The sequence below is a fragment of the Geotrypetes seraphini genome, chromosome 12 (assembly GCF_902459505.1).
Source record: "Geotrypetes seraphini chromosome 12, aGeoSer1.1, whole genome shotgun sequence".
NCBI lineage: Eukaryota > Metazoa > Chordata > Amphibia > Gymnophiona > Dermophiidae > Geotrypetes > Geotrypetes seraphini.
In genome coordinates this window covers 99,997,248-100,012,234 of record NC_047095.1, presented here as the reverse complement: position 1 = coordinate 100,012,234, position 14,987 = coordinate 99,997,248, and the positions used below count along the sequence as shown (strand labels likewise).

At 40.5% G+C, this 14,987-nt stretch overlaps 1 protein-coding gene across 1 annotated transcript in view; it reads right to left on the bottom strand.

Annotated features, from left to right (window-relative positions):
* Nucleotides 1-234: 234 nt before the first annotated feature.
* LOC117346169 (vomeronasal type-2 receptor 26-like) overlaps nucleotides 235-14,987 on the bottom strand; it is a 38,988-nt gene continuing 24,235 nt past the window's right edge. Inside the window, exons 5-7 of the mRNA XM_033915573.1 lie at nucleotides 11,738-11,965; nucleotides 4,045-4,171; nucleotides 235-1,154 (exon numbers count right to left, since the gene is read on the bottom strand). Coding sequence (XP_033771464.1) covers nucleotides 235-1,154; nucleotides 4,045-4,171; nucleotides 11,738-11,965 — 1,275 coding nt within the window. The remainder of the gene's footprint in view (nucleotides 1,155-4,044; nucleotides 4,172-11,737; nucleotides 11,966-14,987) is intronic.

Below are 14,987 nucleotides of genomic sequence, written 5' to 3'. Positions count from 1 at the left end.
TTTAAGCTGTTCTTTAATGATAGTGATCACCAATTCACAAGGTTTACTTAGAGCCTTCATCTAGATTAAAGTCTGGATTATTCTCCCTCCAAATCATTTTTATTTTTGCACTTACAGAATATACATACAAATATAAACACCTTCAAATATGTACCTACTGTGTTTGAAGATGAATGTAATTGCAGAACAACCATTTAAAATGAGATTTTTTTATTTTTAGTTTATGAAAATAATTTAATTTCTGACATTTAAAGTCTTTACATATCTTGTTAGGTACTTTTTGTTGTTCTTTTCAGGCCTCAGAAGGATCATATAGCATTTAGGGACAAAAATACAACCAAGCAGTCCTGCACTGGAGGCCAAGATAGCAAATATCTCCACTGCCACTGTATACTTGCCTGTGGTACTCATGTATGTTGGTATGAAAGACAACCAGACACTGCAGAACACTAACATGCTGAAGGTAATGTTCTTGGCCTCATTGAAACTGTCAGGTAGATTTTTTGCAAGGAAAGCAACAACAAAGCTGACACCAGCAAGCAATCCCAAGTAACCCATAACACAATAAAATGCAATTATTGACCCTTCATTACATTCAATTACTATTGTTCCAATTTCTAATTCACTGTTCTGATATGGGAATGGGGGAGCAGTACACATCCAGACAAAGCATATAAGGATTTGAAGAAGAAAACAGCAAAGGACTATAGAATTTGACAAACTGGAACCCATCCACTTTCGGAGCTTACTTTTGGGCTTGGTTGCTTGGAAGGCAATGACCACAGTGATGGTTTTTGCAAGCACTGAGGATAGGGCAATAGAGAATGTGATACCAAAGGAAATCTGTCGAAGAATGCAGGTCAACTTATTAGGATAACCAATGAATAATAAGGAATAGAGGAAGCTGATCATGAGGGAGATAAGGAGAACATAGCTCAAGCTACAATTGTTTGCTTTCACTATGGGAGTATGCTGGTATTTAATGAAGATTCCCAAAATGAGAGCAGTGATTAAACAGAAGAACATACTAATAACTGTCAAAGATATCCCCAAAGGTTCCTCATAGGACAGAAAGATGATCATTTTTGGGATGCAGGCATCTCTGTTCTGATTGGACCATTGGATCTCTGGGCACTTTATACAGTTTTCCATATCTGAAAAAAATAAAAAGAATAATGTGCCCATTTTTCCAAAACTACATAAATTTTTGGACAGTGAGGCCTGGATCCTAAATAGGCCACTCAGGTTTGGGCGCAGATCCAGATCTATGAATAAACTAGTTAATGAGCTGATAACAATCAGTAATTGATATTAATAGGCACTCAGTTGGGTTTCATGAATATCTGCCATATCTTATTCTGTAATATAGACACCTACATTTTATAGCATACAACTCAAAAAGGACATGTCCATGGGAGGGGCATGGCTGAATCAAGGTGCATTCCTAGAAGTTAGATGCCATTAGTTGCTCACCAGCATTTATAACAGGTTTCAGCAGGTGTAAGTGGAGGCACCAACAATTAGGCACTATATCCACATTATGTTAGCATTCTATAAAACAGATATTCCTGGTACTTAATTTTGGCGAAAGTCAAAAAAAGGAGAAATATGTACCATGGTTATGAATCAGCAAGTAAACAAGTGAGGTGCAACCATGTTCCAAGGAACTGTCTGTCTCTCATGCTTTGTGATAAAACAGAAAATTCAATGCCAGCACCATATCAGTTGACCAGCATTGAATTTCTGGTTTAGATTTGATTAGCTGAAACATATTCAGTCAATCATATATTCATAGGCTGGTGGACTAAGTCCTAGCAAAGATAGTCCTGCTTTTTTTAGGTGTGGCTATCTGGCTAAAAATTAGCCAAGTTTCCAAGTTCTCCAAGTTTATTAGGTATTTTTGATTTATCGCCTATTCAAAATTCAAGGCGATGTACAAATAAAATAGTTGGTAACACACTTGCAATTATTAAATTAAACAAACAATTATCTAAAATACAAATAACACATATTACATTACATTTAAAGGTAATTTAAATAGTTTATAGTGAAACATAAGGAAAAATTATTTAATTTAATTTAATTTAATTTAATTTAATGCAACATAGCCAGCAAAATTGACTGGCTATGTTGCACAATAGTATATTTGAAAACAAAGCTAGCTGACAGAATTTTCAACAGATCTCCCACAGAATATCACTGGATATCAGCTAAAACACTTGGGGCTCCTTTTACTCAGGTGCACTATGCTTTTTAGCGTGCGCTAACCATGCACTAAATGCTAGGGCATGCATGTTAGTCTATGGACACCTTAGCAGTTAGCGTGCACGTAGATTTATTGCGCTCTAAACACGCGCTAAAATGCTTAGCACACCTTGGTAAAACAGGGGTTTGGAGATACATTTAGGGCCTCTTTTACAAAGGCACGCTAAGCATTTTAGCATGGATTTAGCATGCACTAAATCAATGCGTGCGCTAACTTCTAACACGCCCATAGGATAACATGCACACGTTAGCATTTAGCACATGTTTAGCGAATGCTAATATTTAGCATGGGCTGAAAAGCTTAGCACACCTTTGTAAAAGAGGGGGGTTAATTAATATAAAGATACCTTGCTGTGTGTGGCTCAGTAAAATGAAACAGCTCCACAGGTTAATATCAAGTAAACACGTGGAGGGGCATAATCGAAAGGAACGTCTAAGTCCATTTTTGTCTAAGTCGCAAGTCATCCAAAGTAAAAAAGCCTAGGACACATTTTCAAAAAATGCGTCCAAAAATTTTTTGTTTCGAAAATCGTCTAACTATACATCCTGCCGATCTGATCGTCCAAATTGCTTAATCGTCCATCTTTATACCACATTTTCATCCAACTTTTCATCCAAGTCAAAAACGCCTAGAATAAGCTCTATTGGACGTGAGAGGGGTCTGCAAAGTAATGGACATGGCACCTAAATAGTGGGGTACCTTACATGGCACTGCTGTGAACTTCACAAAAAGGGTGCCATGTCTTCTCCTCACTACAGCTCCCTTATAGGTCATGTTGAGCTCCCCAAACCACCTCCAGAATCTCCTAGACCCACTTATCTACCACCCTAATAGCCCTTATATGCCAGTAGAAAAAGATTTTGTTTCATTATCAATGCAGTGGTTACAGGGGCTTATGGGCGTGGGTCCCTAACCCATCCCCAAGATGGTTTAAGCCGCCTCTGTGCTGGATGACTAGGCTTTCCTATGCCAGGCTGCCAGGTGATGATGGTCTGGAGGCTGAATTTTAAAGGTGTGATTACAATTTTTATGAGGTTGGAGGGGGGAAATAAATACATAAGGCGTTTAATGGTTGATTGAGCTTTGATAGAAAATATGGACTCACCATAAGCTAAACTGTTGAGGAGAATGGTGCAATGAAAATCGGCCAATATTTTAAAAGACAATATCACTATGTAAATGAACACTAGCAATGGTTCTGGAAACAACCATTTAGATCTAAACAAACCATCCAGCTTTCTAGGACCAAATGGCTTGGAGGGCCGGGAGTTGAACAGTTTCAGCTTGCAGAAAAGAGAGGGTAGGGAGGAGACAAAGAACAAATTAATTGTATGATGTGGGGTTCAGTGAATAATTTGGCTCATGTGTGGCACTACCACACTGTGGTACCACAGGTCATGCATTTAGGGTTTGAAAATGAAAGACTATTTGTGATCAAAGATCAGCTAGTGCAGTACCGCTTAGCTGTGGAAGATGCAAAATGTTGTAATGCTACATTTGGATAGTTTATGTTTCTGTTGTAAAGAATATATTTGTTATAATAAAGCTGTGGACAAGGTTTTGCCACTGAAGAATTGAATTGAAGTTAAAAAAACTTTTGGTAGTGAATGTGGGAAGATTGGTACTCAGAATTCCATTTGCTCTATGTTATTGTGCCTCCATCTCAATCACTTGTCCACTGCCAATGAGAGAATAGTGCTGGGAGATATTTTGGGGACGGTGTTTCTTTCATAATGTGTATCTATCCATAAGCAGTTGACGTGCCATGTATTACTCACCACTGTGGCTGGAGATCTCTCCATCTGGACAGGGAATACAGTCATAGCAGCAGATGGGCTCTTCTTTTCTTGCCAATTTCCTGAAGCCAGGAGGACAGCTCTGACTGCATTTGGACTGTGGAGGAACCTAACAATGAGAAATAAATTTGAATATCATAAATACATAAAAGTTGTCATTCTGGGACAGACCAAAGATCCATCATGCCCAGTATCCTATTTCCAACAGTGGCCTAGCCAGGTCACAACTGGTAAGATCTCAAAAGTTCTATATACTTATAGACCAGTTTGGATATTTTTATCTTCAAGGAGTAGCTCTCTATGTAAAGATCAATATCCAAGCGACCGAAATGCAAGGGACCTGGGGAGAGGAAGAAGCGATATGGATTGCTCTGAAAAGAGAAGATGGAACTTCTATCTACGTGGGTGTAGTCTACAGACCTCCGACTCAATCGCAGCAAATTGATAAGGATCTGATTGTGGATATCCAAAAGTTTGGAAGGAAAGAAGAGGTTCTGCTGTTGAGAGATTTCAACCTGCCAGATGCAGACTGGAATGTTCCGTCTGCGGAATCGGAAAGAAGTAGGGAGATTGTGGATGCCTTTCAAGAGGCTCTGCTCAGACAAATGGTGACGGAACCCACAAGGGAAAAAGCGATATTGGATCTGGTCCTCACAAATGGAGAGAGTATCTCTAATGTTCGAGTGGGTGCTCACCTGGGTAGTAGCGATCATCAAACGGTTTGGTTTGATATAACGGCTAAAGTGGAGAGCGGCCGCACGATACTTAAAGTCCTAGATTTAAAACGTACGGACTTTAATGCAATGGGAAAGTACCTGAAGAAAGAGCTGTTAGGATAGGAGGACATAAGAGAAGTGGAAAGACAGTGGTCTAAGCTGAAAGGAGCGATAAAAATGGCTACGGACCTTTATGTGAAGAAAATCAATAAAAACAAGAGAAAAAGGAAGCCGATATGGTTCTCCAACCTAGTGGCTGAGAAAATAAAGGCGAAAGAGTTGGCGTTCATGAAATATAAAAAAAACCCAAGAAGAGGAGAGCAGAAAGGACTACAGGGTGAAACTGAAAGAAGCCAAGAGAGAGATACGTTTGGCGAAGGCACAGGCGGAAGAACAAATGGCTAAAAATGTAAAAAAGGGAGATAAAAATTTTTTCAGATATATTAGTGAAAGGAGGAAGATAAAAAATGGAATTGCTAGGCTAAAAGATGCTGGGAACAAATTTGTGGACAGTGATGAGGAGAAAGCAAATGTGCTAAACAAATACTTCTGTTCTGTGTTCATAGAAGAAAATCCTGGAGAAGGACCGAGATTGTCTGGCAAAGTTACACGAGTAGTAGTAATGGAGTAGATTCTGCGCCGTCCACGGAGGAGGGTGTTTATGAGCAACTTGAAAAACTGAAGGTGGACAAAGCGATGGGACCAGACGGGATCCATCCCAGGATACTAAGGGAGCTCAGAGAGGTTCTGGCGAGTCCTATTAAAGACTTGTTCAACAAATCTCTGGAGACGGGAGTGATTCCTGGGAATTGGAGGAGAGCGGATGTGGTCACTATTCATAAAAGTGGTCACAGGAAACTACAGGCACCGGTGAGCCTCACTTCAGTTGTTGGAAAAATAATGGAAGTGTTGCTGAAAGAAAGGATAGTGTATTTCCTTGAATCTAATGGGTTACAGGATCCGAGGCAACATGCCTTTACAAAAGGTAAATCGTGCCAAACGAACCTGATTGAATTTTTTGATTGGGTGACCAGAGAGCTGGATCGAGGACATATGCTAGATGTAATTTACTTGGATTTCAGCAAAGCCTTTGATACAGTTCCTCATAGGAGGCTGTTGAACAAACTTGAAGGGCTGAAGTTAGGACCCAAAGTGGTGATCTGGGTCAGAAACTGGCTGTCGGACAGACGCCAGAGGGTGGTGGTTAATGGAAGTCGCTCGAAGGAAGGAAAGGTGACTAGTGGAGTCCCTCAGGGTTCGGTGCTGGGGCCAATCCTGTTCAATATGTATGTAAGTGACATTGCTGAAGGGTTAGAAAGAAAAGTGTGCCTTTTTGCAGATGATACCAAGATTTGTAACAGAGTAGACACCAAAGAGGGAGTGGAGAATATGAAAAAGGATCTGCAAAAGTTAGAGGAATGGTCTAATGCCTGGCAACTAAAATTCAATGCAAAGAAATGCAGAGTAATACATTTGGGGATTAATAATAGGAAGGAACCGTATATGCTGGGAGGAGAGAAGCTGATATGCACGGACGGGGAGAGGGACCTTGGGGTGATAGTGTCCGAAGATCTAAAGGTGAAAAAACAGTGTGACAAGGCAGTGGCTGCTGCCAGAAGGATTCTGGGCTGTATAAAGAGAGGCGTAGTCAGTAGAAGGAAGAAGGTGTTGATGCCCCTGTACAGGTCATTGGTGAGGCCCCACTTGGAGTATTGTGTTCAGTTTTGGAGACCGTATCTGGCGAAAGACGTAAGAAGACTTGAGGCGGTCCAGAGGAGGGCGACGAAAATGATAGGAGGCTTGCGCCAGAAGACGTATGAGGAGAGACTGGAAGCCCTGAATATGTATACCCTAGAGGAAAGGAGAGACAGGGGAGATATGATTCAGACGTTCAAATACTTAAAGGGTATTAATGTAGAACAAAATCTTTTCACTTCTCTATTACCCTCCAGGTACTTTAGTTAGATTGTGAGCCTTCGGGACAGTAAGGGAATTTTTCAAGTACCTTTCTTATTTCTAATCTTAATGTATATTTTCTGTAAACCGCTTAGAACTTAACGGATTTAGCGGTATATAAGAAATAAATTACATTACATTACAAAATGGTAAAACCAGAGGACATAATTTGAGGTTGAGGGGTGGTAGATTCAGAGGCAATGTTAGGAAATTCTATTTTACGGAGAGGGTGGTGGATGCCTGGAATGCGTTCCCGAGAGAGGTGGTGGAGAGTTCAAAAGAGTTCAAAGAATCGTGGGATGAACACAGAAGATTTAGAATCAGAAAATAATATTAAAGATTGAAGTAGGCCAGTTACTGTGCAGACTTATACGGTCTGCGTCTATGTATGGCCGTTTGGAGGAGGATGGGCAGGGGAGGGCTTCAATGGCTGGGAGGGTGTAGATGGGCTGGAGTAAGTCTTAACAGAGATTTCGGCAGTTGGAACCCAAGCACAGTACCGGGTAAAGCTTTAGATTCTCGTCCAGAAATAGCTAAGAAGAAAAAAAAAAAAAAAAATTAAATTGAATCAGGTTGGGCAGACTGGATGGACTATTCGGGTCTTTATCTGCCGTCATCTACTATGTTACTATGTCATTGGCAATCTATTAAAATATGATTTAAGAACAATATAAAAAAATAATTCTGAAATTAGTTACTATTTGGAAAATGAAATGTAAGTTGAGATAGAACTCACTTAACAACCGTGGGATGTTTATTAAAGTATTCCAGATGTTTGTGCATAACACAGGTTAGAAGCCCAAATCAATGCACCTAAGTGCATAGGGTATGTTCAGCATTCCCTTTGCAGTTTCCACACAGACAATTGTCTTCATATATTTCAATTTCAGGTTGGAATAAATCCAGTTTCATCTAAAATCATCTGAACTTATTTTTCTGTACTTTAGTTAGCACATACTTCCAACAATGCACTGTTTGCCCTTCATCATCACACAATAACACCTCCTTCTCCCTACTTGAATCATCTGTTGCTCCATCAAGACAAGCATGCACTCTTGTAGGATCATTTTCCATGCCCTCTGATCCTTGTTTCAATTTTAAGCAAGGAAACCTGGCACAGTTCCTCAGTTCTTGTTGGCATCTTACAGGACATTGCCCTCTCCCTACCAGAAGCATCTGCTGATGCCTTGGTATCCAGTCTTGAATCCAGAAAGGGAGATAGCACAGAAACATAGAAACATGATGGCAGATAAAGGCCAAATGGCCCATCCAGTCTGCCCAACCTCAATAATCATTATCTCTTCCTCTCTCCAATAGATCCCACTTGCCTATCCCAGGCTTTTTTGAATTCAGACACAGTCTCTGTCTCTACCACCTCTTCTGGGAGACTGTTCCATGCATCTACCACCCTTTCTGTAAAAAAATTATTTCCTTAGATTACTCCTGAGCCTATCACCTCTTAACTTCATCCATTGCCCTCTCATTCCAGAGCTTCCTTTCAAATGAAAGAAACTTGACTCATGTGCACAGGCAAAATGATATCCTCTACCTTCTCTGCACTGACCACAATGGGTTCCATAGTTTCTGTATTTTGTGTGTCTGGTTTCTCCCCTGTCTCTACTATACTTTCCTGGCTGTTGACATTTGTCTGTGTGAACCCAGATGGATGTGAGCTCAGTTCTGCTTAAGAATCTGTAACTTTGCCATGAGATGTTGAGAAGAGCAAAAAATGTAACATAAGGGACATGTGGGATTCATTGCACCATAATCACCAATGGACATAATATACACTGTCTCAGCACATTGTGGATGTGGTCCTTCTCCTGAACCTGTTTATTTATAAGTCATCAGTATCATCACTATCTTGCCACATTCCCTTCTTGTCCTTTCTCAGTATAAGTGCTATACTAAATATGGCAGCTGAATAAGCGTTAACAAGGACCATTGGCTGGCATTATTACAGGCACTTCCATCATAGAATGAGGCTTTTAGCAAATCACACTTGGGTGATTGGCATATCTTCCCTATAAGATGACACTGTTATTCTGCACCTTTACTCCATTTCAAAGAAGTACTAAAATGAAGGAAAATGATCCTATTAGTATGGAACTGTGTACAGTACAACCACATTTATAATTTGGACAGGAAGAGTGGGACAGATGTCTGTGCAGCAAGGTATGAAAACTGACATTTACACTTGACTCTGGCTGGTAAGAAGTTTTGAGGTTACCTATACCTACACTGCTTCTTCAAAAGGATATGGAAAACCTGTATATCTATTGAACTCTACACTTCAGGGCCAAGTTAGGAGCTGCCACCAGCCTTTGCATTTGTTTTCTTGTGAATTTTCAGCTAATGTACTTCAGCTCCTCCACATCTCTGCTCTTATGAAAAACAGATTTCAGCTGGTGACACCTGTTTTCTGTTTGATATGAGTTCTGAACTGTTTTCCTACTACAGCAAATTGATTCCTTCAGTGATTAATGACCTCACAGACCAACTTCTCCAACTTCTTTGAGGGAAAGAAATCCCCATTGGGAGTCAAGAGCTGTTGCTTCAGGGTCAAGAAAATGGTCCTTATGACAAAATCCCACAGATTGTAATATGGCAACATACACATTTAAATAGTTGTTAGAAAGATTTTTAGGTGCCTAGAAATGCTGATAATCAAGACATGGATTTTTCTGAAATCACCAGCAGCTGTAAAAGTTTAAGGCCCTCTTTTATTAAGGTGCGCTAAGGGGCTCATAATAAAAAAAACGTCTAAAAAGTGGCCTAAATGGGTACTTGGACGATCAAAAAGCCTGATAGTCCATGTACCCATAATCATAGCTGGTTTTAGATGTATCTAAAACCAGCTTAGGCCTTTCCCCTGCTTCTAAATGCATAGAGCAAAAAGGGGCATTTTTAGAAGAGGGAAAAAGGTGGGCGGTGAGCGGGAGGTGGGCCGATCTAGACCTAGGCGTACAGCAGATAGAACCAAAACTTTAGGCAGGTTGCCTAGTCTGCACTTATACGTTTTGACTTAGACCAAGTCAAAACAGGTATAAGTGCTGAAAAAGGGGCCGCTGAGCTGATCGCTGCAGCTCAGCGGCCCCAGCAACCTGCCTATCATTGCAGGAGAGATGGCTCATCTCTTCTGCCGTGATAGTGATCGCCCACCCCCCTCTGAACCGTGGCACTTTGAGGTGGGCGATCACCATTGCACCATTGCACTTATACCCTCCTGCCGACCCCCCAATGGCCCTCCCGACAATCATGGCAGGAGGGTACCCAACCCCTCCTGCCGGCCTGCCCAATGCCCCCCCTAAGATTGCCAGCAGGAGGGTGCCCAACCCCTCCTGCTGGATCCCCCAATGCCCCCCTAAGATCGTGGCAGGAGGGTGGCCAACCCTTCCTGCCGGACCCTCCAATGAACCCCTCACCCCGGAAACCCCCCCTTGGTCTTACTATCAAGTTGGACCAGACGGATCCTCGCACGTCCTGCCAGCAGGCCCGCCTCTGTCCAAATGAGGTGGGCCTGCCCCTCCCCTGCCCAACCCACATGATCCTAGGGCCTGATTAGTACAGGTGCCTAAGGCCCCTCCCGCTATAGGAGGGGCCTTAGGGTCTTGGTCCATATTGGTTCAGGGGGGTGGATCGCGGCAGGAGAGATTGGCTATCTCTCCTGCTGTGATAGCGATCACCCCTCTACCCAAACTGCCACAAACCATGGCAGGAGAGATTGGCCATTTCTCCTGCTGCGGGTCACAGCAGTTTGGAGGTGGGCCGATCGCCATTGCGGCAGGGAAGATGAACCATCTCTCCTTCCGCGATTGTTGCTGCGGGGTGTATGTGTGTGTGGATTCTGTAATGGTGTTCTTTTTGACAGATACTGGTTACACAATCCAGCATTTTGGATATTTGTTTTGAGAATGGACATTTTCCCTGCTTCTACTTTCAACATTTGGGACTTAGGCATTTTTTTTTATTATGCCCCTCTAATTGCATGACCTTGCATTTCTTAGCATTAAATCTCAGCTGCCAAATTTCAGTCCATTCTTCATGTTCAGTCCTTCCTCATGTTATTTACACCATCAGGAGTGTCTATTGCAAATTTTTGTATCATCCACAAAGAGGCAAATTTTACCTGACAGCTTTTCAGCAATATTACTTATAAAAACGTTAAAAAGAACAGGCCCAAGAAGCAAACCTTGAGGTAAACCACTGGTAACATATTTTTACTTAGAGCAATCTCCATTAACTACTACCCACTGTTTCTTTTCACTCAACCAGTTCTTGGCTCAGTTTGTTACTGTGTGGCACATGCTAAGGGCACTCAAATTTATTAAATGTCTGTGTAGAACACTGTCAAAGGCTTTGCTAACATCTAAACAATGAATACAACTAGTGCACTCATTATATCCGATTCTCTGGTCAGTGTCTAAAAAGATTAATCAGGAGCAGTGCCGTTGACCTCTTTATCTACCACTATCTAGCTCATTAACCACTAACAGTAATAGTTGCTTGCTTCATTTTATTTATTTAATTAATTCATTTTATATTCCATTGTACCCAAAAATCTCAGAATGGTTTGCAGGTTTAACATGGGGATGGTTTAAAGTTGGAAGAGGTCTTTGTTGTGATTTGACACATGCAACCCTGGAGCTTTCCTTCTCTGTACAACCTATACTAAATAAGAGGAACAGGGGAGAAGGGCAACTGAGGGCATCTCATTGTCCTGCTTTGCTTACCTTGGAAAGGAAGCTGAGACCATCCCAGCTTCTGGAAGGGATAGTAGATTGAGTTACCCTTTTTCAGGATTGATGGTTTTGGATGTAGCTTAGTATTGCTATGGAACAGGGGAGTTCTTGAATTAACCATATTTGCAAGGTTTACTGTTTTGTTGTACTGGTACAAAGTAGAATTTATACCAGTAAATCACATTACAACATTTTTTACAACTGAAGGACAACATGCATGATATAGTTTGATTTTTTTCCATCATATTACTTATCTCTGACCTTAGTAAATGCACTGTCCCACGTGATTGCTTTCTCACTGATGGTGAAATCCTGCCCTGAGAGAGCATATGGGTTATAACTTCCAACAATTTCATTCCTCACTGTCCAATTGGGTAGATAGACTAAATTTGTAATTTCATAACCAATGGAGAAATCACCATTCTCATCAAAAAAGACCTCTTCACCCAATCTGTTCTTAAAGCGAACACTCTTCATGTGATGATGGAGCTAAAGAATGAGGGATGGATTTTTCAGCAGTGTCTCTAAATGCCACTTTATTCATATCAAGTTCATGGAAAATCAACTAGATTTTCTTTCTATGTTATGAAATATGTACAAAGGACTCTATAATAATAACAATATAACTTACCTACAAACAAATCTAAATACAGAGATTACATAGTCTGAGAAAAAGAGAGAAAATAACAAAGAAATATAGGAAGAGATCAAAGAAAAAACTAAAGGAGGCAATTCCAGATTTACAAATGCAGAATGTAATACTTGCAATGTGGCATGCACATACAAGTAGTACATTATGAAGAAGTGTACTGCTTATACATATATTCAACCATCATGCACAGATTTGACAAAGGTAATGGGGAGAGTGTGGCGCAGTGGTTAAAGCTACAGCCTCAGCACCCTGAGGTTGTGGGTTCAAACCCACGCTGCTCCTTGTGACCCTGAGCAAGTTACTTAATCCCCCCGTTACCCCAGGAACGTTAGATAGATTGTGAACCTGCCGGGACAGAGAGGGAAAACTGTTTGAGTACCTGAATAAATGCATATAAACCGTTCTGAGCTCTCCTGGGAGAACGGTATAGAGAATTGAGTAAATAAATAAAAAAGGAATACAGAAGTAGCCTAATAGTTAGTACAGTGGTCTTAAAACCTAGGGAACTAGGTTCAATTCCCATTACATCTTCATTGACCCAAGAACAAGACAATTATGAGCCAATTAGAGACAGTAAGGCCTCTTTGTATGCAATGTAATAGTAAAATGTGTAATAAATAAATATAAACAAGAAGTCCACTAATTTAAGTAGTGGACTAATAACTATAGCTAAGCTGCTGAGTTGGTATTGATAGGAGTATTACAAGTGGATTGGGGGTGGGGCAGGGTTTAAAGAAGGAACCTAGAAAGAGAAAGGTTATGATAAGGTGAGTATACTTAGGCCCTCTTTTATTAAGGTGCGCTAACCGATTAGCGCACATGTGCTAATTCTATTAGCATGCACTAATTAGTTAGCACACCTTAGTAAAAGAAGAATTACCAGGAAAGAAACCAAGGACCAATTGATGTATCCGCTTTACTTGAATTGTCAGCTAAAGAAAATGCAATACCTGCAACATTGATTGTGACCTTGGCTATCACACTGGATTAAAATTGGCTTCTGAGATTATTCTTCAAAGATAAAGAGAAAAAGTTGTTTGACTTTAAGATACAGATGTTCTCAGATCTGGCAAAAGATACACATAGGCGTAGAAAAGAGTTTCTATTATTAAAACCTGGCGTTCTGACTCTTGGGGGAACTTTTTATCTTCGTCATCCCTGCAAATGTATAGTACAATATAATTCTCAGAAATATGTTTTCTTTGAGCCAAACCAGCTGACGGCCTTTCTTTCTTTGTCCCCCCTGGAGAAGGGAAAGAAATGAGGGCTTTAAAATATTAGACGCCTGAATATCAGTTAACCATGGTCCACGTATCTTTAGTTAATATTTTCTTGTTATTCCATTTATATTACATCTTGAGAGATTATGCAATATTTTGTTCTTATATAAAATTAGTGAGATTTTTTTGCTTTCTGTTGCTGTAATCACTTTCTGTACAAGTGTATCTTGATTTGTTATTTGAAATCTATAAATAAATAATAAAAAAAGAAGGGGTTAGTGCCAGTCCAGTTATAATACACACTGCACTGGGATTTGTGGATTTAGTGGAGTTTGCTGAGGAATGAGAGACCAAGTTGGTGGATGTTAGTGAGGATTTGGTTAATGGGCTAGGTGGAAAGGTGGATCATGAGGCAAGAATAGGTTTATTGTGGTAAGGTATAGTGACTGGTATGATTGGTTTGGATGGTTTGTGGGCTAGAAAGAAATGTTTGGGAGTTAGTCTGATTTACCCACCTGTAGGGGTGTTTCCTTATTTGCACCTGAAGGTTAGGCCTCTCTGACATTATCAAGCCTGAACCATTGTTGCAAGAAATCATTCCAGCCTAAACCTAGCCAGAAGAGAAAGAAGAACACATCTTTGCTGTTTCTGCCTGATGCATTCTGGGTATGTACCAGAACTGTTTTCTAGTCAAGGACATCCAGTTATGCCTCCATGCTCAGCCTGTGTGAATCTTGGGGGAGGAATTACTCCTGTGCTGGTCTTATCTAATGAAGGCACCTCTGTCTCAGCCTGTACAAGACTCTATACAGAAAGGCTATTCATCTAAGTTATGTTTCTGGATTGGTCCGGGGAGGTCATCTGACGAGATCCAAGTAAAACGTGCTAATTATAATTTAGTCTGTGCCAGGATATGAGGAAGCTCATATCCTATCATAGGTGTTTCCAGCACATCTGATAATAATTAAGACCTGAAAAGTTACCTCTTGTGACTCTCTGCCTGAGAGAAAGAACCAGACTTTTATACCTCTGGATTCCATCACATCAAGGAAACCTTTGCTGCCAACCTAAGTTACAGCTTCTCCAGTTGCTTACGGACTGTTCCTAAACAGAAGAATTTCTATATCTGCTAAGCTGAAGGAAGACGTCTTCCATTCCACCTGATTCTGTGCTACAGCCTAATTGGATGGTGAGGATATGTCTTTTCAGCTGGGTTTGAGAGAATCCTATTGTCTTTAGGATAAGGATTCGTAAAGCACCTGTGGTGATAAGTGATATATTTAGTTGCTGCTAATCAGGAATTATTATTATAAGGAATTATTTAGAGTGTAAGAATTAGTTTATCTCATTTATTTAACAAGTATTGTGTGATAATTATGTACTGAGTTTCATATATGTAATCGTATATTTTGTGAACAATAATTAGTTATTGCTGCTGGCTTATAAATTACATTTTTATATTTTCATAATAAAAGTATTTCTCATTAGCCTGGGTCTGGTGTCGTGTAAGTAAGCAAAGATAGCTGAACCTGGATGAGATATTATGGTCTTCCCTAGAAAACTAACAGGCATGCATTTGTTTATGTAACTGATTAGTGCACCATAAATCTTTCTACACACCCTGCCCTCCCCTCTTATT